The sequence below is a fragment of the Neolamprologus brichardi genome, chromosome 8, assembly GCF_056152115.1.
Source record: "Neolamprologus brichardi isolate AB-2024 chromosome 8, ASM5615211v1, whole genome shotgun sequence".
Taxonomy (NCBI): Eukaryota; Metazoa; Chordata; class Actinopteri; order Cichliformes; family Cichlidae; genus Neolamprologus; species Neolamprologus brichardi.
In genome coordinates this window covers 1,341,279-1,367,632 of record NC_142111.1, presented here as the reverse complement: position 1 = coordinate 1,367,632, position 26,354 = coordinate 1,341,279, and the positions used below count along the sequence as shown (strand labels likewise).

The following is a 26,354-nucleotide window of genomic DNA, read 5'->3' as shown; positions in this document are numbered from 1 at the left end:
ATAAGCCTAGATTATATTCTGCTGTCGATGTATCCTGGGGTGTCTGTAGCTCAGGTAGTAGCGCAGGTCACGTAGTATTTGGAAGGTTGGTGGTTCAATCCCCTTCTGCTTTTGATATCTTGCCCAATATCCCCGGGCAAGATATTAACCCTAAGTTGCTCTGTAATACATCCAGTGGCGTGTCAATGTTAGATAGAAAGCACTTATGTAGAGCATAGAAAAAATTGCTGGTGTGAATGAGGAAAATTGTGTAAAGCGCTTTGAGTGCATTTACCATTTAACATGGGTAGCTGGAGATCTGTCAGACAGGTAGTCATTCCTCATATTTCCTTGAAGTCCACTCTCTGGGTTGCATATGTACTAGATCGATTATAATATCACAAGATGCAGACATTCATGTAGACCCTTGCGCTCACTGTGAGTAAAATATTAAAAAGTATAACTTGTTTGGAAGAATGTCTCTTCTTTCTCAAAGATTGGGGCAGGATGGCTAAGCTTTGCAAAATTGTACCAGACCAGACCACAAGACTTTTGGAGCAAGGAGTCCGAAGTTGCAATGCTTGCCTATAATGCATGGAGACACGTTTGGTTAAAAATCCAACACTGCATATCAGCACAAACAATATCAAGTACAATGGAAGGATGATGAATTTAGTTTGTTTTGCAGCCACAGAACCTGGGAACCCTGGAGTCAACCTTGAACTCCTACGTATATTAAAGCATTTTAGAGTAAAATGTGAGGTTCAACGGTTCAACAGCTTAAACATCACAAAAATTGAGCATGCGATCTAGATAAAGACGGGCGACCGTGGCTCAGGGGGTTGGGAAGCGCATCTGTAACTGGAAAGTCGCCGGTTCGATCCCCGGGCTCTCTGTCCTGGTCGTTGTGTCCTTGGGCAAGACACTTCACCTGCTGCCTACTGGTGTTGGCCAGAGGGGCCGATGGCGCGATATGGCAGCCTCGCTTCTGTCAGTCTGCCCCAGGACAGCTGTGGCTACAACCGTAGCTTTCCTCCACCAGTGTGTGAATGTGAGAGTGAATGAATAGTGGCATTGTAAAGCGCTTTGGGTGCCTTGAAAAGCGCTATATAAATCCAATCCATTATTATTATTAAAATGGCTAAAAAAAAGGAAAAGAATCCATTGCAATGATCTAGACAAAGTCTAAACCTCAACCCAATTAAAGGACTGTGTGCTGTGTGGAGCTCTGTGGTTCTACAAGCAATTATATGCAAATTGAATTGAGATGCTGTAAAATGCACTTCATCTTCAAATCTTCATCTAACTTATCTTTAGATCAAAGAAAGTTGAACTAAACAAGGGAAAGAAACCTGTGAGTTAAATTCTTGTGTTTTTATTTTTTTGTTATGTTCCAATTCATAAAACCTTAGAACTGATAGAGGTTCTTTTTACAGAGACTCTGTCTACCTTTAACCCTGCAGATTGTGTAGCTAGTGATACAAGTGGTCATTAGCTTAGCTTGGAGAACGGGAGTACAGTAATTAATAAACAAATATTCATATTAATAGTAGATCGAATCCCTAACCTAGTGACTAAAGTGCCACTGTTAGAGATTGCTTGCATTCCCAGCATAGTGACTAAGATTTGCAGTGTAGCCACCAGCATCCAGAGGCTGTAGTGGCTGTAGCTCAGGTGGTAGAGCAGGTCATCTACTGAGCGGAAGGTTGGTGGTTCAATTCCTGGCTTCCCCTAGTGAATGGGTGAATGCACAAGTTGTGTAAAGTGCTTTGAGTGCTCAGATGAGTAGAAAAGCGCTATATAAGAACCAGTCCATTTACCATTTTATGATAAGATGATGGAACATATTTATACGTGTTTCAGATTCAAACTCCAAAATACCTTAACTGAGTATACCAGAATAATATCCAGTAGTTCTAAGATGCTTTCTAAACCCCCAAGTTCACGAGTTCATTCAGTTTGAATGGATCCCTGGTTATTTGTGACACTGCATTTCAATACACTAACTAAGCATGCGCCCGTCAGTTGGATTTCTGCATCCAACAGAATATCACTACAGCTTGAAGCAGCTCACAACAAGTTTCCCACTATTTGTAAATCAGTTGCTGCCTTTGATATTGACAAACACTCCTTTGGTCAGCAGTATTACCTTTTGCTTAAGGAAATTTGGTTTCTTTCGTTTTGTTGTTTCTCTTTATATTTGCAACATTGGTCATTCTTCTTCCCATAAATTCTAAAATACATTTCCTGCTTTTGGGCTTTAATATGCTTGTCACAACCATGCTGATAGTCTGTTTCTCCCAGAGCCAGACATTTTCCACCATTGAGTTCTTCACAAAATCTTTCTTCAGCAACCCATGGAGACACCATTACTGTAAAGCAGGCATCAATCTGCTAGATCTCTATTTCCTAACATGTGAGGTTCCTCTTTTCATGTCCTCTGATGTCAACTGATGTGATCTAAAAGAGTACTACAGATCACAGTAACCCTGACAGTGCTACCTGAGTTTGATCTGTATCCCAACCACCAATTCCAAGCTGCCCATTCTGAGATTCTGAAGCATTTCCGTGCATCCATTTCGGTGTGGCCAGAGTTATTGAGCAAGCCTCTAAAGGGGAATACTGTAACATGAACATATTTAATGTGAAACAGTACAAACAGGTGGAGATATAACAAGTAAAATCCTCAGATAGTGAAACATGTTAACTTTCCAGACACATTTATTGGGCTGATAACATCAAACACAGTGTATGACCATTGTAAACAAATAAAACAGAAATAAAAGGCATCAGCTCAGACTGAGAACTGCTGCAGAATTCAAAGTGCGCCAAGCTTTTTAAAATTCTTAACTTTTTGTCTTTTTAATATCTTCTTAATATATTTTTTGAATGTTATTTCATTATTTTTTTCTTTACACATTCATTTTTCTTTTGTATTGATAATTATAATATGTACATATGAGGCCATATGAAAGCTTTGGAAGTTGTCCCATGGCATTACTCTAGTTTTGGAAAATGACAAGGTAAGGCTGTGTTCCCTCTCTGTTGGTTATGCTGATTGCATGCCCTGTTGGTGACTGAAATGAAACGTCCACGTGAGTCTTCCTGATGGCTCCATATTGTTGAGCAGGGGAAAGGCAATGACTTAGTTCTAGGAATTTCTTACTGATAGCAACATCTTTTATCTACAAAGGTCCCTAAGGTTGTCATAGTGGTTGACTGGCTACCAAATAAATGCTTCGTGTTTTTTTTAGGTTGTCTATTTTTTGTTTTCTCCCAAAAAGTATTGATATCAAAATGTTCATAAAGATATAATTGTTCAGTGGGGGAAAGGACCTGTTAGCATGTGTTTGATCAAAGGTTCAAACAGTTCTCACTGTATGAAAAGAAGAGTCTCTTTCCTTGCAATGCAAAGTTCCTTTGTTTAAATAATGTCTGGTGTTATTTGTCTTTATACAATGCCATGAAAAAGTCTTAGATGAGATACAGCCTCGAGACCAGTTGTCTTCTTCATTCTTGCCTGCCTCACTTCTTTTTCTTTTCTCTCCCCTCATCCTGAACTCCATCTCTGTGTCGTCTTCACGTTCATCTGAGAAGGCTACTTCAGCAACCACTCGTTCACTGGAAGAGAGAAGTGGGAGAGGAGTGGACATACAATTATATATAATTATATATGAACACAGTTATATATATATATGCAGTGGTCTTCACGGTTCAGCTGTTCTCTGACATTATCCACCCCTGCACCTTTTTCATTTTTAGCCAGGATTACAGTTTAAAATGGCCTTAAGTGAATGCCATAAATGTGTGTAGATGTAGGCAGGAGGAATTTGCTACAGTCTGTTATCATGATCAGCTTTGATCAGTTTATCTCAATTAATAGATAGGTTATGAATCTTTGTATTAATGCATCTTGAGAGATAATTTATGTTTATCTGTTTATGTTTATGGAAAGTTTTATAGATTTTTCATGAACATTTTTGAAGGACCACATGGTTTCAATAATGTTGCAATAAGGTGTATTTGAGACCAAAGCCTATTTGTTTTCTTAAGCCTAAGCTGAGCAGTTCAAGTAGGTTTTTAGTATCTAAGGCTACGTCCACACGTACACGGGTATTTTTGAAAACAGATTTTCCGTTTTCGTTTTAAAAAATAATCCCGTCCACACGTAAAGGCAGAAATGAAGGAAAACGCTGCTAGGAACATGCCAAAGCAGCAGGTGGCGATATATTCCTAACCGTGTAGAAATGTTGGCCAATCAGAAGTCTAGAAGCTTCGGTGGGAAATAGTAAACAAAGCTGGGGCATAGAAGCAGAACCGAGTCGTACGTGTGGAGGGACAGTAACTGTGTGTGTATATGTAAGCATTTAAACACTGCAGAGAAGTAACAGTAACAGTATTGTAGAAATTTATTTCACCGAAACAATAACGTGGCGCACAGTGTGACGTCAAAAAAGGCGCACACCTTTGACGCTGCGTTTTCTGCGTTTTCTCGTCCACACGTAAATGCAAAAACTGAGTTTTTAAAAATATCCACCTTGGCCGGAGTTTTTAAAAATCTCAGTTTTCAGTGACTGAAAACGCCGTTTACGTGTGGACGAAAGGTGCAAACGCATAGAAAAATCTGCGTTTTCAAAAATACCCGGGTACGTGTGGACGTAGCCTAAGACTGACAAAGTAGTTATTGTTAGGTCTAATTGTTGAATGTTTGTCATTATGCTTCTTAAATTTGTAAGGTCTTAGTTCAATCTATAGGATCAAGACATCCCTTTGTCCCTGACCACCTCTCCAGCCACTCTGTGCTGGGGGAAGATTATTGCACATCCCTTGTGAAGATTCTGTTTGATGTTTGGTAAGCTTCCTGCCCTTTGTATGGCTTCACTGTGTTATCTATGGTGAACCATACATTGGGTGTGGGGGAGACTACCCTCTTTATGACCAGGATGTTGTAGAAACAGTTGTGATCAGGAAGACACACACACACACACACACACACACACACACACACACACAAATACATACATACATACATACATACAATGCCTTGTCTTTGTAACCATTTGGGGGTTTTACGTGGGCGGTGCTTTTGCTGTGATGTGTATTGTGTGAACTGTTTTCCCAATAAAAGGCAGCGAGCGGAGGCCGTCGTTGGGGTCATTTTGCGGTAGACACCGACGAGGCCTCCCTTGCAAGCAAATCAATGGATCGCTGACTGTCTTGTTTTCTTCATGATGAATAAGTCTCTAAACCAGCGGGGCTTGTGGAAACACAGACCCAACAATTATCAGTACCTAAACGTAACAAATTGGTTTTCAGTGTCTAAACATAAAGTTGTTTTTGTACTTTGAACTTACTAATGAAAGTAATTGAAAGCAAAAGTAAGAAAGTGTAAACATTGTAAATCATCACAAAACTCAAATCCAAACCTGGACACAAACCACAGACTCATGAACTCCAGACTCCACCAGCATCCTTCCAACTTCCTTAAAGCTGGAGCTCCTTAAAAGAGAATCTTTAAGAAGTAGTGCAATGCACCACTGACAGGAAAGGACACCTTGTGTGCATGTTGGCACCATTAAACAGAAAGACAGTGTTTGACATTATGTGACAAGAATGTGGGGTCATGTTTCTGTAAGAAAGCAGATACATTTCCCCTTTTAATGAGACATCCCCACCCTACTTCATCCTGAAGGTCCTCAATTCTCAGAACAATTAAAAGAAGCAGGTGTTTTCGCAACTGCCCCCCTCAAGGTATGCAGAGAGTGCTTTTTGTTTGATGCTCAGGAGACTCTAAGGTGGGTGAATTTCTGAAATCTCTCCCCACAACTGCTCCCTAGAATAATAATTTCATCCTTTAAGAGGAAGGCAGGGGAATGTCAAATAGCAGAACAGAGAACCAATGAGAGACTAGATACAGACGACAAACCCTCCCTATGCTCCTGAGAGCTATGGTAAACCAGGATTCAGCCTCCACTTATGGATACATAAGTGAAAGGAACAGAGATGATGACAATTATGGAAAGACCTATGAACACATACTTCAAGAAGAGGGAGGAGCATAAGGTGACATATAACAGCAGAGGAAGGTGTACACAGATCGGGTACATCCTATACAGAAGGTTCAGTCTCAAAGAGATAGAAGACTGCATGGCGTCGACGAGGGAAATGTAGCAGGGCAGCAATGGACAGTAGTCTCTAGGATGACTCTGGAAATCAAGAAGGAGTGAGTGAAGGCGGAGGCAATGCTTAAATGTTGGAAGTTGAAAAAGGAAGAATGTTGCAGAGAATTTAGAGAGGAGTCGAGACAGCATCTGGGTAGTGGGGAAGAATTACCAGAATGCTGGAAAAGTACAGATGAAGTGAAATGCCAAGATTTTTTGTCCGGTGTATGGCCAGGTGGCTGGCAAAGAAAAGTTCTCATATGGAGATGTCTAGAAGCTGGACACTAGGTAGGAGAAAATGGTCTGTTTCAATTGGTAAGTTGGAGAGATTGAGCTGAAAAGGATGTGCTGCAGGTTAGAGTGCTCAGAATACAAGTGGAAATGTACTAACAAATGAAAAGACCACCTTACCAAGGTGGTAAGGAGATGTCTGAACCATTCCTCTGACCTGAGGAGTGGAGACGAAGTCTACCGGTACTGATTTTCAAGAACAGAGGTTACATGGAGATCTGTTATAACTACAGGAGGATAAAGGTGATGAGCCATACTATAGAGATATGAATATAGTTGTTGAATGTTAAAGAGAGAAGTGACAATTAGTGAGCAGTAGCATGGCTTCATGCTGAGAAAGAGCACTACAGGTGCAATTTTTGCTTTGTGAGTGTTGATGGAAAACTACAGACAAAGTCAGAACAAGCTGATAAAAAGCGTAAAAGTACACGAGGGTGGTGCAGGACATCTATGAGGACAGTGAGAAAGCAGTGAAGTGTGGGGTAGGATTGACAGATGGATTCAAGGTGGGGTGGGATTACATGAGAGATCAGCTCTGAGCCTTTCCTATTTGCAGTGGTGATGGACAGATTGACAGATGAGGTGAAGCAGGCAAGCAGGAGTCTCCGTGGACTATAATGTTTGCAGAAAACATTGTGATCTGTAGTGAGAGTAGACAGCAGGTGGAAGAGAGCCTGGAGAGAAAAAGAATTAAAGCCTGGAGAAGCAGGAAGGGATACATGTGTGTAAATGAGAGGGAGACAGTTGCAAAAGTGCAAGGAGGTCAGTTATACAAAGCAACAGACAATACACAAGAGAGGTGAAAAAGAGAGTGGGTGGGCGGAGATGAGTGTCACGGGTGATTTGTGACAGGAAGATAGCAACAAAAATGATAGGGAAGCTTTACAAGATGGTAGTGAGACCTGCTATCGTGCTCTAGTTTGGCAGCTGTGGCAGTAACAAAAAGGCAGGAATCAAAGCTGGAGGTGGTAGATTTTCATTATGACTGACCAGAAAGGACTGATTAGAATCAGGCATGTCGGAGGGGCAACGTTCAGCGTTTTGGAGACAAAGTTAAGGAGGAAAGGCTGAGATAGTCTATATGTGCAGTGGATGGGCTGGGCAAAAGATGTTTAATATGCTGCTGGCAGGAAGGAGGAAAAGAGGATGATGACAGATAAGATTCATAGACGTAGTGAAGGAGAGTCAGTGTGACAGAGAGAATGCTTGTGTTGTGAGTCCACTGTGATGACCTGTGCAATCAGCTGAAAGAAGAAGATGATCTAATTTCTTATTTGTGGGATCGTTTTATCAAAATGAATGGTTTATTCACTAAGATAATTGCTGTAATCTGGACCTAGTTCCAGGCTGGTAATGTGTACGCCCAGAATTGAGAAATACTTTGAAACTCTGTTGCCATTTTGAAAACAATTTAATACAACATTAGAATAGAATAGAATAGTCATTTCTTGTGATTGTACATGTACAACAAAACTATGTTTTTGATGTGCTTGTTGTTGTTTTTAGCTTCTATAGGTGTAAAGTGTAAAAGATTCACTACTTTTGTTCATATAATGTACATTTCTTAAAGCTTTCCTGATATTTTTCTGTACAATAGCCTGGACCTGCTTCTAAAAGTGGCAGCCTAGCATTTTTTGTTAATGGTTGCCTAGTGTAGCACATTCAGTAAAGGAGCAGTCTAGTATGACCACTAAGAAAAATAACGGCAGCATCTTTGTATTTTTTTCGGGTTCAAAAGATTTGTTTTTTTACAGAAATATGACTTGCCTATTTTATATATTTGTTTTTGTATAATTGCTCTGTTGTGTGCACAAAAACAAATGTTATAACCAAACTGTGCGATCTTATGAAAGGACAGATATCATAATATCTGTAATTAAATATTGTTTAAATGTCAGACACTGAGAAAGTTACCCAAACCAGCCATCTGTAGAAGTAGTTTTTACCTCGGTACTGGAGCTTCTGGGCCCTGTTGTTTGGGCAGTCTTTGCCCTGCATGCTGAAGTTAATATTGGTGCGGATGCAGCGGTTGTTTAGAGGCTGCACAGGACGAACGTTGTCACTCATGCTTAGAAAGATCTGAGAGGGCTGGTTCTGGCTCAGCAGCCGCAAGGAGTGCATCTAACATCAAGACAGAGAGAGAGAGAGTGAGAAAGAGGGGGAGGGAAGAGAAGCAAAACTGGCTAAAGTATCATGGAAATGTGAGCCAGCCTTTTTTATTCACTGCATTATTTCCAGCAAGGTCTGAGTAGAAGATAACTCACAGGAGGAGAGATTTTGGAGGAAAAGCCTCAATGTGAGCAGACATATTTCACAGAGTAATTTTTTGAGAGAGAATCCTGATCTGAGACAGGAAAGCCCCGGTGTATTCTGGGAGCTTTGTTTCAGGTCTGTGTTGGTGGGTGAGGCTCACCTGCATCCGTGTGAGATACACTGGCTTGTTCATCAAGATCCACGTGGCGGTCTCAAAACATGGAGGGATGGTCATCGATCCATCATATGTGATAAAACTACTTGTTTCTGGATAAATCTCCTCTATGTTCAGGCCATTCAGTAGATATGCATCATCTGCAGGGTAAAAAGGCAGAAAACCGAAACAAAACGAGACCTCTAATGTTTCATCGGAAGACACTGGAAATGTAGTTGAACAAAAATTGTATTTCACATGTAAAAATTAATGGATTTGTGAACAAATTACTAAAAGATTATCATATACTGTGATTTTTTTCACAGACTTGGAGGTAAGGAGACACTACCTGTTTCAGTTACTGGAGACAAAAAATAATGGCCCACAAACAAGCAGCGACTTAAGGTGGCTGCAATAATTTCATGCGAAGGATTTTCTTCCAAGCAGTAAAGCAATCCTTTTATTTATGCTAGTTTGTCCAATTATTTTTGAGTCTTTAAAAATGGGGAACTATGTCAAAAAAAGGCTGTAATTCTGTAATCAGTGCTGAAAGTTTTCAGTCACGTGTTTTTTGTTTGACTTTAAATAAGTGGTAGTATTATAAGGGAAAGATATGTGAAAGCTATATCATTGTCCAAATGTTTTTAGATATTCAGTAAATATTCAGATCTGGGAGTTGGACACTGGCACCAAATTCGACCAATCTGACCAAGGAGAAGCAGCACTCCATTATTTAGAGACATGCACAACTCTCTGGTGTATATCTTGATGGAGACTGATTCATTACTACAGCACAATTGTTAGAGTACCATGCAACGTAATTTGACTGTATATAAAGGATGCACATAGTCACTGTGACATCGCTAATTGGTTAATGCTTAATGAAATCTTTGAGCTCCACAGCTCCAGTCCTCCAAGTTGGCAAAAAACTTGTGATTGACAGATCGTTAGTCAGTGAGCATTTCCTTACTCTAACAGGGACTATAATTCACAAAATGTTGTATTTAGTATGACCTAACATTAATGATTCAAACTAAAGTTTCTACTGAGTTTCCCATCTGCTTCTATACAGCCTGAAGACTTTTTGCAACTAGAGGATTTGCCACATGTTGGTCATTATGTAGGTTTATGGCACATCTGCATTTGCTTCAGTTTTTATTAAAGCTTGCAGGTTGTTTTGTTTTGGCCATAGCTCTAAAAAACGAGTCAGTGTATGATTTTAATGAACTGGTTATAAAATTCAGTATTTAACATAAATTGCTGAGCTGATATTTTCATTCATACAGAAAGACTAGGGTACTCTAACTCAACTGCAATTGTAGAATGGCATAAATCTGTGTACTCCAATTGAGTAGTAAACAGTGAAATACACTGGTGTAACAACTAAGCTGTAATTTGAGTCACTTCTCATACGGAGTCTGATTATCATAACAACTCTTTCATTTTTTCTCACTTCTTTCATTTGCTGTTCTGTGAATGACAGCTTGTTGGTGTGGCAACACAAAACCTCTTTTATTCAAACTGTCTCCACTGTCAGGATGCTAATTGGACAGACTACAACTTCCTCGTCCTCTCTTTCTCCCCCTCCATTCGCTATAACTTGCTGTCTACTAGTCCTCTCATGACAAATGGGCTACTGACTGTGCTGAGGTCACAGTGGTGGGCTGCTGCAGCTTTAATGCTGAATCAGCTGCATCACTACAAAATACTAACTGATGCATCAAAGGAATAGGAGCTGTGAAAAAATAAAAAGCACTTTAGGCCACTCCACCTACACTGATATTTGATTGTGTGGATTTTTAATGTGCATGTATCTTCATGTACACCTGAGTGTAAATCCGTGCTTTTGGGAAGAAAAACAGAAAAACGCTGGGCTGGTAGCATTATTGGCTGTGAGAGGGATATGCCCAAGGACTCATGGGTATGAGTGGGTGGTGTGTGACAGCATCTGTATGTGTGTTTCTGTGAGTCAGTGTGTGCGAAACAGCATATCTGACAGAGTTTTGACACCATGCTTTTTTGCTGCTCCTCCTAGTGGACCCAAAAGATCCACCTCTGCCACCCAACAACACCCCCACCCCCAGTGACATGGTGTTCACAGACCACATGAGGTTATCCGTGATGTACAGCCCCAGAAACTAGGTGCTACTGACCACCTCCACAGCTGTGTTGGGTTGGTTCTGATGTTGACAATGACCTCCCGAGCTTTATCGATATTCAGGTTGTTGATTCTGACCAGCCCACCATGTACTGTGTCATCCACAAACTTCACGATGTGGTGGGTGGCAACCCTGGGGATGCAGTTGCGTATCAACAGGGTGAAAAGTAGAGGGTTCAGAACACAGTCCTGAGGGCTCCCCTCTGTGCTGAGGATGATGACACTGGACAGGCTCTATCCAACCCAACCATGCAAACCCCATGAACTGTGATCCACTTGGAGCACTGTGCAGAGCATGCTGCTTGGCCAATTTATGATTGGTGCTTTAACAACTTATTACACACAACCACCTACTTTTATATGTTATTCTTGTGATGGTGTCTCTGTTCAGCATTCGATTCAGGAATGAGTTCGAGGTCTCAGCAATCTAGGAAAAAGAGAAAAGGAAAAAAGAGGGTCAAAAGAGTGAGGTTAAATGGTCACATAATGAGTTGAGAGCTCTGCTCTTGTATGATTAAACGAAATTTAATCTATTTGGGACAGTACTTCTAAGCATAATGAGAGTGTATTTTTTAATCTATCACCTTTTTAGGAGACTATTAAAAAAGCCTCAAACACTGTGCTCTAATGACAGCAGAACTTGAACTGAAGTCTGCCTCTGTTGAGGTAGCAGGAGTTGTAAATGTCTTCATGGGAGGCAAGTGGGTAATGGATAATTTTCTGGGCAGTGGAAATGGCCCTTATGAGTGCACTTCACTCTGCTGAGAAGCAGATGGTAAACCATGCAGACATGCTTTAGGTCGACGCACACTCAGTAGAAGAGTGGAAGAAGGAGACAATCAGTTTCTGAGCCAAGTTGTTAATTCTGTGGATCCACAATCGGTGGAAACACTGCTGGGCCTGTTTGACCCCTGTGAGTTTTACTACTGGGGTAGGTAATGGATTCCATGTATAGCTCTTATTTAAAACAAAGACATAACCTTGTGATTTTCTTTTTGCTTAAATGAGGATAGGCTGCTGAAACCCCCGATGTTTGTTTGTTTTTAGTTTTCCACACATTTTTACTATGATTTTGCTTCCTTTGTTATTTGATTATTGTATACATACATCCACATATTCTTACTCATGTTGTGATATTGAGTTTCATCTTGTGGCCCAGTCTCTCACACTGCTGAATTTGCATGCTGATGAAAGTGGAACTGATATTCAACTGACAAGCAACTCACTATTTTCTGTATGTAAACATTTTAAAGTGTCCTCATCAGTGCGTGCTTGGAGAAACAGCTAAGCCGTAAGATGACATTTCTTACAGCAGCTTTGCAGTCACTTAGGCACTTATGCTATTACGGAGCACACATCCGCAGTAGGTGTACAGCTAATTGTCAAAATAAGAATAATGAAGGAATATGCTAGGACAGTACCATATAAACTTACCTGGATTAATTGCTCTGGAAACACAAATTGCTAAAGACAAAACAAACAAACATTCACTTTCATTGTGGCTGGGGAAAAGGCTGTTACTGGTATAGTAAGTCTCAGTTTCTGGCTACATGCCTGTTCTAAAGCCTGTCCTCCAGTTGTCTAGTACTGTGATAATTCCTAGAATACTAGGTATGGTAAAAATCAAAGATTTATTTTTTGTCTAACCTTGCCTGACATGAACTCATGAAAATCAGATTTTTGTTCAGCTAATGGCTTCAAGTCCATCCTTTACTCTGACCTCCATAACTAAAATGAAAACACACTGTCAAGCAAAGTTTTGCCGGGTGTTGGACCCAGCTTTTGTTTTATTGAGCGTTTTTGTGTTATTATGATTCAAGTTTCACAGTCCTGAATTTATTCTTGTTATTGTTTCGGATTTTTCTTGTGATCTCAGTTTATTATTCCTATAATTCCCTATTTATTGAATTCCTTAATTATCAGGTTTATGAGGTTCCCCTTGTGTTTTGTCCCTCACTTCCCATGTGTGTGTGTACCTTTGTCTTGTTTCCATTTCTGTTTACATGTTACATGTGCCTCCTTGTGTTTCACTCCACGTTCCCCCTGCCTCTCTTGTGTATTCATGTATGTTTGCCACAGCCCGTTTTGCCCAATGCCCCTTGAATTATGTCAGTGTTTCCCTCTTTTGGCCCCCTCCTCTGTCTTTCCAGTCAATTCTGTTCTCATGTGCGTTCCTCCCTCCCAGCCATGTGTCTTGCCACATGTTGAATTTGTGTCTTTTCTCGTTTCTCGTTTCATTTCCTGTTTTGTTTCGGCAGTCTCTTGTGTTCAGTGTGTTTAGTTTTGCTTCTCTGTGTCATTATTTCTATTCGTCCCAGCTGTGTATGTGAGAGAAACATGGCATCGTTTCTCTCACATATACTATCAAATGTGGGACCTCATATAGACAGTTCTTGCCAAATCATGTCCAGTCAACTAAATTTACCATAGATGGGCTCCAATCAAACAGAATACACCCGAGCTCAAATATGAGTGTAATTGTAAATGTTTTAAATAAATGGTAAATGGACTGATTCTTACATAGCACTTTTCTACTCTCCTGGAGCATTCAACAAGCTTTATACAACATGCCACCTTCACCCATTCACACCTATGCTTTCTACCTAACATTCACACACATTCAGATTCAGACAGCAACTGGGGGTTAGTATCTTGCCCAAGGATATTTGACATGCACACTGGAGGAGCCAGGAATCTAATCACCAACCTTCCAATCAGTAGATGACTTGCTATACCTCCTGACCTGCAGCCACCCACATGAACTTACGTACATGTTTTATTTTTTGTGCATTTGAAACAATGTCAAACAAATGTTTTTAGCTTTGTGATTATATGGTATTGTGTGTAGAACTTTGAGGTGAAAAAAATTAATTTAATTTTTTTTTATTTTGGAATTTTCCGGGAGCACTGTATACTCATGACAGTGGAGTTCCACACTCATAGAAGTCATGGAATTCTGTCAAAGTAGGAAAACTGCTTTAAGTTATTCTTGAATAAGTATATTGTTACTGGCTTGTAATACTTAAAAACTGATTAAACCAGGTCAAAATTAACATGGCTTTTATGCCCAGATTCAGTATGAATGTATAAAACTCAGAATGTAGCAATTTGCATTCTACTGGATTTTATTGCTATAAGTCAGGATGCCATAGTAACTGTAAGTTGTTCTGTGTCAAGATAAAATTCCATTTCTGTGAGTGAATACAAGTACACATTTGTATTCGCGCAGTGTTTAAACATATGTATGAGATTTACCTTCATAAATATAGACACTATGACCAGTCCATTGGGGCTTTTTGCAGCTTCTGTATAATTTGTGTACAGCTCATGATTGTAGTGGATCAGCTGAACCTGGAACATAAAGAGAAGAGAAGTAGGGAATTACAGAAAGAAAAACATCAGTCTGATAGTTTTAGTTTAAACATCATGAAGGTGCTTGAAGCAGTTACTATAAAATAGAAACCTTTGAGCACATTTGTCAAGAATGTATAGTTGCCTTGTATCGATACTCAATCATTCACTTAAATCTTTCCTTATGGCTAGCATATCAATACAAATCAATCAATACAAATCTCTGGTAAATTAAAATGGAAGCAGCTGACATGCAGATAATTTGTATACTTAATGTGTATAAGGACAGAAGTAATATGAAGGACATTAAGAGACGGGGATGTTCTGTCATTATTTGCTCCAAGGCCAGCCTGCTGAGCAAGCTAAACAATCTTCCAGCATGAGGTTAATGTTTGACTGACAGATGCTTCATCCACAACAGCTGTTCGGTAGTTTAAGCCTGTTAATGATGTTTTGGCATGGGCAGACCCAACCGCTCAACTTCCAACTCTTACATTTAAAATGCCTAACCTATGTGTATTTGAAAGATATACAATATATCATGAACAGGCACTTCTTAGAGAAAAGGTTTAAAAGTATCAGATTTTAACAATGAATCGAAAGCAAAAGAGGACGGGGAAATTAAATACATTTCTGTAGTTGACAGGAACGTAACCCATGCAACAAACAAATACATTTTTTTTCGATCTATAAATCACGCCTTCCGATCCTTTTGTGTGCCATTCCTGTGTCTTGTTTCCTACTTTTCTTATCTGATCTTTGTAGTTTGACGTGGTCTGCAAGCTAAGGGAGGTCATTGAAATCTGGAATAGCATCATGGTGGGGCGACCGTGGTTCAGGGGGTTGGGGAGCTCATCATAACTGGAAGGTTGCCAGTTATGCAAATACGATACAATATAAAATACAATACCCTTTGTCCCCTCCGTGAATTGCTAACTTATTGTGGTGGAGGAGTGGAGGGATAGGGTTACCGGTGCCACACCCTGTGGCCATGTCCACCTGCCCCAGCACAGCCTAAAGAGGGGATTATGGGTCCACCCTTCTACAGGCACACCACCTGCATGAGGTGCCACAGGAGTTGAGTGCAGTGTGTGCTGGGCAACAGCCAGGGGCCGAGATCCTGACGGACTGATCTCCAGCTCCTGAGACTACCAAGCATGATATGGAAGGTCATCTCTCTGGTGGGGAAAGAGGCTGAAAGGTGGCCGGCTGTGGTGGGTATCTTAGTATCCCCTTGGGTTGGTGCCTGTACACTGGAGTTTTTCCCGGTGGATAAAAGGGTTTGTTCTCTGCCAAGGCGCAGGAAACTGGGTGAGGCAGACATTCTCATGATATCAGTATGAGCATGTCCCGGGGCAGACCCAGGACACGTTGGAGAGATTATATCTTTTGGCTGGCCTGAGAGCACCTTATTTTTCCCCAGGACAAGCTGGAGCAGGCTGCCACGGAGAAGGAGGTCTGTGCTTCTCTGCTCAGGGTGCTGCGACCCAGCTCCAGATAAGCAGAAGAAAATGGATGGACATACCCTTTGTGACATCAACCATTGTTTAGTAAAGTTCCTTTGCCATTTCCCTGTTCCCATCTCAGTATTATTATTGAAATTAGGCTTCATAAGTAAGAAGCACATTTCAGGAACTGCAAGAAGTCTGCACTTGTGGCAGCTATACACATTCATTGCAAAAAATGTAATCATCCTACATGCATCAAAAACTATTTACTATTTTTTCACAAAATATCTTCTTTGTTTTAGGGGTTACAGTTCCGTTACAGTTACCTCTAACCCATAGCATTATGGATGGTTGGTTAGCTTAGCATTTGGGTCATAAATAATAACAAAACTATACCCATAGTATTTTATCCAAGCAGACTAATATTAGCACAGGAGGAAAAAGTCTCCTTTTTTGGGTATTAAAAAATCTCTCACTTACTTCTTAGATTGGCAGACTGCCTAAAAATGTATTACCTTTACGTTATAGTTTTTCAATATGTGGTAATACACAATGACCCCCATGAATACAAAGGAGGTAAATGACTTATTTCAAGCACAAACGGCTGGCAATGATTTTCAGATTTTTCTCGAAGGCTTTCCCTCCTCACCTCCATAAACTTCTCCTCCTCACTCGCTGGCAAAGAGCATACTGTACAGGGGTATATAAATAAACAATTGTAAGAGGAGAGTAATTATGAAATACTTGATTGGGAGAGTGCAGCACAGCGGAACTTCTATAAATGCAATCAAGGCAAGAGAGGAAGTGATTAGAGTCCTTTGCTGATCTGATTAGATTTTTAGGTGAGAGTGGCAGAGGCAGCCAAAAGAACTCATCCCCACTCTCCCAATGACAAATTGCCCAAAGTGTGCTGCTGGTGGGCAATAAAAGGCCAGTGTGGGCCATAATAAAGTGAGAATGTCTGCCAAATAGAGAAGGAAAAAAGAGGGAGAAAAAAGAGGTCGTAATTAGACACAGAAATAGTTACAGAAAGAGCAGAAGAAGGTAATTTTATGTGTGGGCCAGACTGGTGAGCCTACTGTACCTTTATTGCAGTTTCGGGCTGTTCAAACAATTCACACTAACTATTAAGTTCAACACCTCTACCAATGTAACAGGAACATGTTACTTAGATTCAGCGGTAACACTGTGTTTCATTCTGCTGAATATTATGTAGTTCTGTAGCACTAGAGTTCTGAGTGGGAAAAGGCCCACAATGCACAAGAACTTCATCGGAACATTCTAAGTACTATAAGTCAAGTAAGGTAAGTTCATGGTAAATGGTAAATGGACTGGTTCTTATATAGCGCTTTTCTACTCTGTCCGAGCACTCAAAGCGCTTTATACAGCTAATTCATTCACCCAATCACACCCATTCACACAAGCACTTCTAAGCTTAAGTGCTAAGTATCTAACATTCATACACATTCACACTCCGATGGATGCATCGGAGAGCAACATGGGGTTAGTATCTTGCCCAAGGATATTTGGCATGCAGACTGGAGCAGCCTGGAATTGAACCACTGACCTTCTGGTTAGCGGCTGATCTGCTCTGCCACCTGAGCTACAGCCTTTCTAAGGTGCTTGGAAAGAAAAGCGTCTGGACTTCTTTAAGATGTTTCAGCTCTCATTCGAGAAGCTTCTTCAGTCCTAAAAGCAATTGGTGGGGAGCCCCAGATTTTTAAGCCCTATGGGAGTGTCCCCAAGAGGGTAATGGACCCTCATGGACCCTATTGATCTTCTACCTAATCACACGAGCCAAGTTCTGAAAATGGATGTGCGTCACAATCAGCCAGGGTTTTGGGTGAACCCATTGTGAAATCTAGCCCCACCCTATCATGTGATTTACTGAGGTCAAATGGCCTAGAGTGCTCCACCAGTTGCTCTTCGAACTGAAGTAGCTTCTCGGATGAGAGGTGAAACGTCTTCAAGGAAACTTAAAGAAATCCAGACGCTTTTCTTTCCAAGCTCCTCAGACTACAATGATCTGAATGACTGAAAACACATTTCACATTTTTTAACTAAGTGTTTTCCCTTGTTTGATTAGGTTTAGCCATCAATAACTTTTAGGTTTACATCCTTTCACAACTGTAACTACATGTTTGAAGGCAACAACAAACATCTACAACAAGCCTCTCCTCCATTCTTTTCCATTATCAACAACACAGAAATCTGTAGCAAACAATTATATTTTAGTCATCAAGGGACTGCTATTTAATATCTTCCACACACTGAAAAACACACAAAGCATTTAATGCATATTGTCAGAGCTAGCTTTTCAGAGCTAAGTTCTTAATAATCAATTTCAGGAATGGCAGAAAGACATTTCATTATTACGACTTACATTTGCAGAAGCATTACCATCAAAAATTTCCAAAAACATATAACAAAAAATAATGTTTCGGTTTAAAGCTGAAAAATATGGGATTCACCTAATACATCAACAGTAACAGTGAAACAAGGCCAGCATTAAGTCAAACATCAAACCATAGCTTGTTTGATAAATACTGGAAATATATCAAAAGATTAAAGAATAATTTTGCACATGATTCCATGGGAAACCTTCTAAAAAACAACCACACTAAAACTTTCCACTGAATGCAGCTCTTCTAAGTACTTGGTGAGTTAGCAGCTTCTTTGGCCATTTTTAGGTCAGTTAAACCTGGGTGGAAAGCTGCACTGAATGAATAGGGTATGAATGGTCACTATTACTCACAACAAGGGGTCATGACAGTCTCTTTATGGCATGATGGCTCGGTGCCCTCAGGGATAGGGAAATATGGAGACAGCAAGTCGATACGGGAAAGAAGGGTGCTTAGCACTAACAGCTTTCTAAGCGCTGGGCTGGAAATGATGCTCCCCATCTCAGCTTCAGTTAATCCTTGGACCCTTCTTCAGATTAACAGGATAACGTATTGTACCAAGAAACCTACAAATGGAGAAGTCTTGCTGCCATGTACAAATGTGCTGATCACACTCTGGATTTGTATCTGCATTGGCTTTTTGCTGTCGTTTTTCACCATGTTTTTTTTTTCTAATGTGACAGAATTAGAAGCATCTCCGATAAAATCAGCTGTGCTAATACAAAATAAACTGCAATGGTAATTGAGCATAAACCCAAATTTTGTTTTTTTTTCTTCACTGATATTTTTCTTCAAAACAAGCCATGACTGGTGTTCTGATGCAATTTTAATCCAAGATCCTTCACAACAAAGCTACTGTGGTGCAAATGTGGGTGTAATGTTCCATTTAATAGTGATTAATGATAATTAGAGCAAGAGAAAATAAAATAGGAAGAGTCTCCTCATCTGCAGCTCTGTGACCAATAATCTGCCGCAGCAATATTAGCTCAATGTGATTTTCTGTGTGTGACTATATTTGAAATAGGATATCCAAGGTATGTTTCTGTGGCTGATGGGGATTTAAAATGTCTGAAGCGACTGCCTGTGGCAAATCCTTTTCAAACACCTGACAAGATTTGAATTAAATGTATCTGGATCCCCTCTTCAGAAATAAGTGCTGTCTCTTTCTGTCTGTGGGGCTGACACTGTCAAATGTATTAGTTGTAAACCTAATGTAATCCATTAAAACTAATACTGAATGGTACTTTCTTAAGTTATTTGTCCACGATCATGTTATTTTATAAGATAATATAAATCAGTAAAAAAAAAAAAGATGAAGGAAACTGGTCTATTCCTACTGATAGTAAGGTTTCAAATGACACCAAAAGTCTGACATTGTTTTTCAGTTTATGAGATAAAAGTCTCTGCACACATAGGATTGGTTATTGGTTATAAGGACTCCAGCCACCCCAGCCATAAGCTGTTTAAACTACAGGGTGGGCAATTTATATGGATACACCGTAATAAAATGGGAATGGTTAGTATATGTGGGGGGGCAAACTCCTCAAGATGTAGAAGTAGCTAATATCCGCCGAAGGGATGTTCGACTAATGCCACTCTCCAGTGACATGCGGCGAGTGCTACGCTGTGGGCTCTTGCTGAATGAAGCTAGGACAGCCACTGATGTTTTTCATTAGTGACAGTTTTCTTGTGTCCACATTTTGGCAAATCCAACACTGAACCAGTTTCACGAAACTTAGCAAGCAGTTTGCTAACTGTAGCATGGGAGATGGGTGGTCTCGTAGGGTGTCTTGCATTGAAATCTGCTGCAATGACCCGGTTACTGCGTTCACCAGATATCAACACAATTTCGATCCGCTCCTCACGTGTTAACCTCTTCAACATGTCAATGGCTGTGAACAAAGATAAACTTGTAAATAACTCATGAAAGAATAAAGTTACGTTGAAACCAAGCACACCATTGTTTTTCTTGTGACATTACCAGTAAGTTTGATGTGTCACATGACCCTCTTCCTATTAAAAAAACAAAAGTTGTATCCAAGATGGCCGACTTCTAAATGGCCACCATGGTCACCACCCATCTTGAGGAGTTTGCCACCTCACATATACTAATGTGCCACAAACAGGACTTTAATATCACCAACCATTCCCATGTTATTACGGTGTATCCATATAAATGGATACACCGTAACCTACCCACCCTGTATTTCTATAATGGCAAAGTTTCCAATCTTATTTAAAAAAAAAAAAAACTGCCACTCACTATCACCCCACCAAGGCAGATACTATATAAAGATATATAATATAACAATAATAATAATAATGGATTGGATTTATATAGTGCTTTTCAAGGCACCCAAAGCGCTTTACAATGCCACTCTCACATTCACACACTGGTGGAGGCAGCTACGGTTGTAGCCACAGCTGCCCTGGGGCAGACTGACAGAAGCGAGGCTGCCATATCGCGCCATCGGCCCCTCTGGCCAACACCAGTAGGGTAAAGTGTCTTGCCCAAGGACACAACGACCAGGACAGAGAGCCCGGGGATTGAACCGGCGACCTTCCGGTTACAGATATGCTTCCCAACCCTCTGAGCCACGGTCGCTCAGGATTTTATATACTGTATTGATAATTCTATAAAATTAACTCTTCTGTTTGCCTAACTACACCAATTTCAACTAATTTGCCATTTCCGTTGTCCCTATTTATTTTTTGTAGCCTCGAGTTTCTAATGGCTTGTGACAATAAGCTGCTGTGTCCAAAGCTCCAAGATGGTCACGAGCTAACTGATATGCTAATCCCAAAGGTATTTAAAGCCAAAGCCCTCTACGTAAGGACACGTTTAATAAGTTCCTAAAAGAAACAAAAAAGTATCATCATTTGGGAAAAAATGTCAACAATTTGTCTTCAAGCAAAATAACATATATTTATTTAAAACAAATGTTTGGGAGCAACCAAGATGGCTATTTCTTATTTTAATTTGTTTAAGATAAACTATAATTTTTTGCTTTTGATGTATATTTTTGGCCTTTTCCTGTTGAAGAGTGAATCAGATAAGGACAAAGATCTTTCCCACATCAAAATCAGCATTAAGCATGTGTGCAACTGATAAGGACAGTGATGATGATTGTTTTGAAGTTGAAACTCAACAAATTCAACAACACTTGAGCAGCCAAGTCACTAAAAGGTTTAGAAGTCATGTTAAGCGTGATAACCCTGGCACTAGCAGTGATGAAGAAGATGATACTGGCACCAACTGTATTGCCAGGAGTGTTGGCAAAAAGCAAAGCAAGCAAGTGATGGGAGCAGCATTTGTGATAAAGGCTACATGGCAAGAAGTGATGACAAACCTGGCACAAGCAGTCACAGCAGAGGTTTCATGGCAAGAAGTGAAGACATCCCTGCCATGAGTGTTAATGCTGATGATTACTCTCATATTTAACTCTCGCGGCATCGCTTTCTGGCAATCCTTCAGATCATGAAGAATTAAATCAAGCTATAATTGCAAGCTGGGAGAGTCAGATGTACAGAATTTGAATTACAGCTTTCCAGAATTGTCAAATGAATACAAAACTTAAATCTCTATGATCAGTATGACACATATTTTCAAATTCTGTAAAATGACCATGTAGCTGATATATTTAATTTTGTGTTTTATTTTTTTTAGTGCAGAAAAAGTCCCGCTTTAAGAGATACTGCTGGAACTGTCAAGCAAAATTAGCACAAAACAGCAGTGCAAATGTAATATAAATCGCTCTGCTGTGTGGGAGGGAGCCTTAAATGGTTTTCAAAGGATATCTCATGAGCCCAATTTGATGATGTGTGTGAAATGAGGAAGGGGTTGATTTAGGTGGGCCAGGGAGGGAATTCTAGAGACTTCTGATGGACACCATTGCAGGGTCACCCATGTTTGAGGGGAAATAAAACTGCAAGAACTTGGCTCTTGAGAGTACTGGTAATTACCTATTTTTCTGGGGCGATCGTGGCTCAAGAGTTGGGAGTTCGCCTTGTAATCGGAAGGTTGCCGGTTCGAGCCCCGGCTCGGACAGTCTCGGTCGTTGTGTCCTTGGGCAAGACACTTCACCTACCGCCTACTGGTGTTGGCCAGAAGGGCCGATGGCGCAATATGGCAGCCTCGCTTCTGTCAGCCTGCCCCAGGGCAGCTGTGGCTACAACTGTAGCTTGCCTCCACCAGTGTGTGAATGTGAGAGTGAATGGGTGGATGACTGGACGTGTAAAAGCGCTTTGGGGTCCCTAGGCGGGACTAGTAAAAGCGCTATACAAATACAGGCCATTTACCATTCTAAGATTAATAGTGTGAGCTGTCTAACTGATATGGATCTTTACAGGCAACATTATTGACAGTTTTGCTTTTCCTTTAATTCTGTTGCAGTAAGCTTGGTACATGGTGGTCCTAACCACATAACTTTCTGTCACCAACAGCATTTTCTCTTCTGGTTGGCACTTCATCAAATCCAACTCTGGAACACATAGCTGACCTGGAACTCTTCAAAAACAGTCAAAAAGGTCAGTATATTTATTTTAGAAATCTTATATTGCATTAGAAATAGTTTGTATTCCATTTGAGCAGGACTGTGTTAACTTGTCAAGGTTTTAATATTCCCAAATTCATCTGTCTCAGTCAGATTGATGTTTTAAGACTCGTTACGGTGATTGTTCTTCAGGATTCATACAGGTAGATACCAACCATTTAACAGCACTTTAGAAGTTTATTTAGACTATTGAGTGTGAACATATAGTCTTTGTCTCACATTACTCTGTTCATGTGTCTTTGACATGGTTGTCTTTGTGTCTGTTTATTCTTCTGCTGTCTCAGTTTCTGCTGTCATTTTACAGAAAATGCTTTCAGTATGTTGTTAGTTTTGATCAGATATGTTTTCTTATATTTCTTAATTCTTTTAAAAAAAAATAAAAAAATTTGATTCAACAAAAAAAACCCGGTCTCATTAATGTTGACATCATTATCTGGAATTATGACATTGTTTGTTTGTTTGAAGTAATGGCCGGGGTAATGGCCCTTCATCAATGCCATAATAGTTATCGACATGAAAAATGTCATTTATAAACGACTGGATTCCCACATTGTTTGTGACACCTGTATGCCACAGCTGAAGAGGCGCCTGCCCTCCTTGTGTAGAGAGACCATGGTTGTTCCACTGATTGACACTGATTCTGCTCTTTACTCTTGCTTTTTCAATCCTTGGCGAATAAACATAATACAGACAAAAAAGATGCAGCTCATTCAGTGAATCCAACATATCCCGTTCTTCCATAAAGTTAAAAATATTTCTAAGGTGTCTTGATACAATTCTGTGGAGTTCTGCCCACAGTCTTTCAATTCTTTGGTTATTACTGAAACACCTGCCTACTCCTCTTCTCTGTAACATAAAATGACCATCCTGTATATTTTCCATTCTATGATCATACCTGACCCTTAAGCCAAACCAAAGTTTTGTATTCCTTCCAAAAATAATGATAATACACATGAGGCTCTGTTACTGGATAAGCAATGCAAGTATATGATGGTTTGGCTGAAGCTATCAACACAGCCATGCAGGCTATAAGACACAATTCATCCTAAGCTCAGAAGTGGACTTCAAACTTTGGGTGGGTGGGAGAAAATTTTCAGATGTCTAAAACATAGTTTATTCACCTACTTTTTTACAAGGATAACTGGACAAGAACCTGTATATATGCCTGCCATTTCACAGTTGAAACTCTCGTCAACCTCAACTATGTATATGCAACAACTGCAACAGTTTGATTGGTTCATGTACTCAGCTTGGCTTTGTTTTGGCTCGGTCCTGGAAGTGGTGGTGCCATAAGGCATCCTTAGCATTAGAGAGTAAACCATAGATTTCTATTCAAAATTCCAATTAAATATCGCATGTTAGCATTTTCAGCTGAGACAAGAAAAACAGACTTAAAAATATGTTAACTGATTAACAGATTTAAATTAACTGATTCGAATCTGTTAATAATTTCATCTACATTTCTGAGTAATTATTTTCTGCCTAAGACACTCTCTGGTGGATTCACTAACACCACTTTTGAACCGTTATCTTAAGAAAGGTTATTTAAATGGACCGCGTCATTGTGATCAACAAGATCATAAACCAAGCACAGGCAAAAGAACATTGGGCCTATAAGATGCTAATTCTGAATTTCAGTTAAATATTAGAGAGCCTGTGAATATAACGTTGGTAAATATTTTTTTTACATAGTGCCCATGTGACCTTGCTTCAGTATTACACGGGCCAAACGGAGGAGAGGAATTTTTCTTTGTGATGGATCACCTGCATATTATGTCTCCACAGTGAACTGAAAGCACTCAAAGCAGCGGCTGCCTGGAAGGAGGAAATCAATCTAAAACTTACAGCACACTTTAGAAAAGGGTTGGTGAAAATGATGCTGTTGTACCTAATGGGCTAAAACAGTCACCACAATGATTCACACTCTGACGGGATTTCACTCTATGTATAATATGTAGGATGATCATGATCCAGTGTTCTGGTTAAGTTTAAAGAAACTAAATATTGACAACTGGCATAAAAATGCAAAAACAAAGAAAGACTCAAAAGTGCTTGTTCATAGTCGGACAGCCAGCTCTCACTGGTCGATGATGATCCAACCAATTTGGATTACTTTAAAACACACACACAAAAATGTACTTCCTCTTTCAGTTCTAATGTTTTATATATCAGGTAGGGCTGCTCAATTAATCGAATTTTAATCACGATTACGATCTGGGCTTTCAACGATCATTAAAAATGACTGAGCCGATTATTAGCCCCTCCCTCGTGCTTTACTCTCGCGCTGCTCCGTGTGGCAAATCGAGCGCACCTCTCTGCATTTCGAACACGTGTCACAACAATTAAGAGGACCCGAGGGAAGCTCGGAAGTTATTTGGAGAGGAGAGTGACTGCCGTTGGTTGAAAAGAGAGGTAAAAAAAACTTCAGTGGTGTGGAAACATTATGTGTTCGCGGAGTCAGACGTGGATCAAGTAGACACAGTGTGTAAACTGTGCTACAGTGTCGTAGCTGCACCACAGAGCAACACTGCAAAGTTCACTAAACATAGATGTTTACATTTTTCATATATTTTTTATATTGCAAACATTTGCACTGTTATCAGTATTTGCACACTGTTTTATATTATTTTTGACAATCTTTAAAGTCATTATTCAATACATTGTTATTTTTAAATAAATATCGTCAAATAATCAAGATCTCAATTTCAGTGAAAATAATCGTGATTATCATTGTCATCTTATTACCGAGCAAGTAACTATTATTACTGTGCTGTTGGTATTTTAAAATGGTTTACAACATTTACACAAAAGGTGTACACATTGTTCTCTTAAACAATGCATAGTATGATTCAGAATATATTGATGCCATTTAAAATATAATAGAGTAAAATTTTTGCTTGCGTCATTGTTAAGAGACTCACAGTGTTTTTTTTTATTTTCACAGAAAGGCTTGAATTTAAAGTTGTAAATTAAAAGTTCAAGAAAATATGAATAAAGTTGGCCTTCAGATCAAGTACTGTAATTACAGTACTCAGTTATATTAGTGAGGTCCATCTTCTATTCCTCATTCAGCCTTCGATGTCTTTCATTGTTTGGTTACTTCAGTAACCTTCAATAGACTATCACTGAAATGGCTTTTAATTGTCTAGTACCCATTTAGCACTCAGTATGCTTTTATAATGCAATGTACTGAGGAGCTCCTGTATATAAATGAGATGTACACATGAGGAGAAAGAATCAGCATACCGGGAATTATTAATTGTGGGTGTGTGTGTGTGTGAGAGAGAGTATTTGGGTGATGTGTGTTGTGCATTGGCTGGCTGGTATTCCAGTACCTAGGGGTTAATTTATGCATGCAGCTGTGCTCTCCTGAAGCAGCCACTCAATTTAATCTGAAAATGAAACACCTTGGTTTTTTAACAGGTGCTAAAATATTATGTGTCCACCAGGCTAGCTTCTGTTTTTACACAGAGAATGCTCTGCCATACTATCATTATTTTATATAATTTATTATATAAAATATATAGGTATATTTTATATACCTATATTCTTATTTTTATATGTTTATGTGTATTTACATGTTTATTTATCTCTATCTTTATCT

At 39.7% G+C, this 26,354-nt stretch overlaps 1 protein-coding gene across 4 annotated transcripts in view; it reads right to left on the bottom strand.

Annotated features, from left to right (window-relative positions):
- Positions 1–2,682: 2,682 nt before the first annotated feature.
- The window catches only part of ca10a (carbonic anhydrase 10 (inactive)a), a 259,344-nt gene continuing 235,672 nt past the window's right edge, over positions 2,683–26,354 (bottom strand). For all 4 annotated transcript variants that reach the window (XM_006801661.3, XM_087845236.1, XM_087845237.1 and 1 more), the window contains 5 exons: positions 14,252–14,347; positions 11,351–11,423; positions 8,845–8,999; positions 8,378–8,552; positions 2,683–3,600 (listed from right to left, as the gene is read on the bottom strand). In XM_006801661.3, the coding sequence (XP_006801724.1) occupies positions 3,578–3,600; positions 8,378–8,552; positions 8,845–8,999; positions 11,351–11,423; positions 14,252–14,347 (522 nt within the window). In that variant the 3' untranslated portion in view covers positions 2,683–3,577. The remainder of the gene's footprint in view (positions 3,601–8,377; positions 8,553–8,844; positions 9,000–11,350; positions 11,424–14,251; positions 14,348–26,354) is intronic.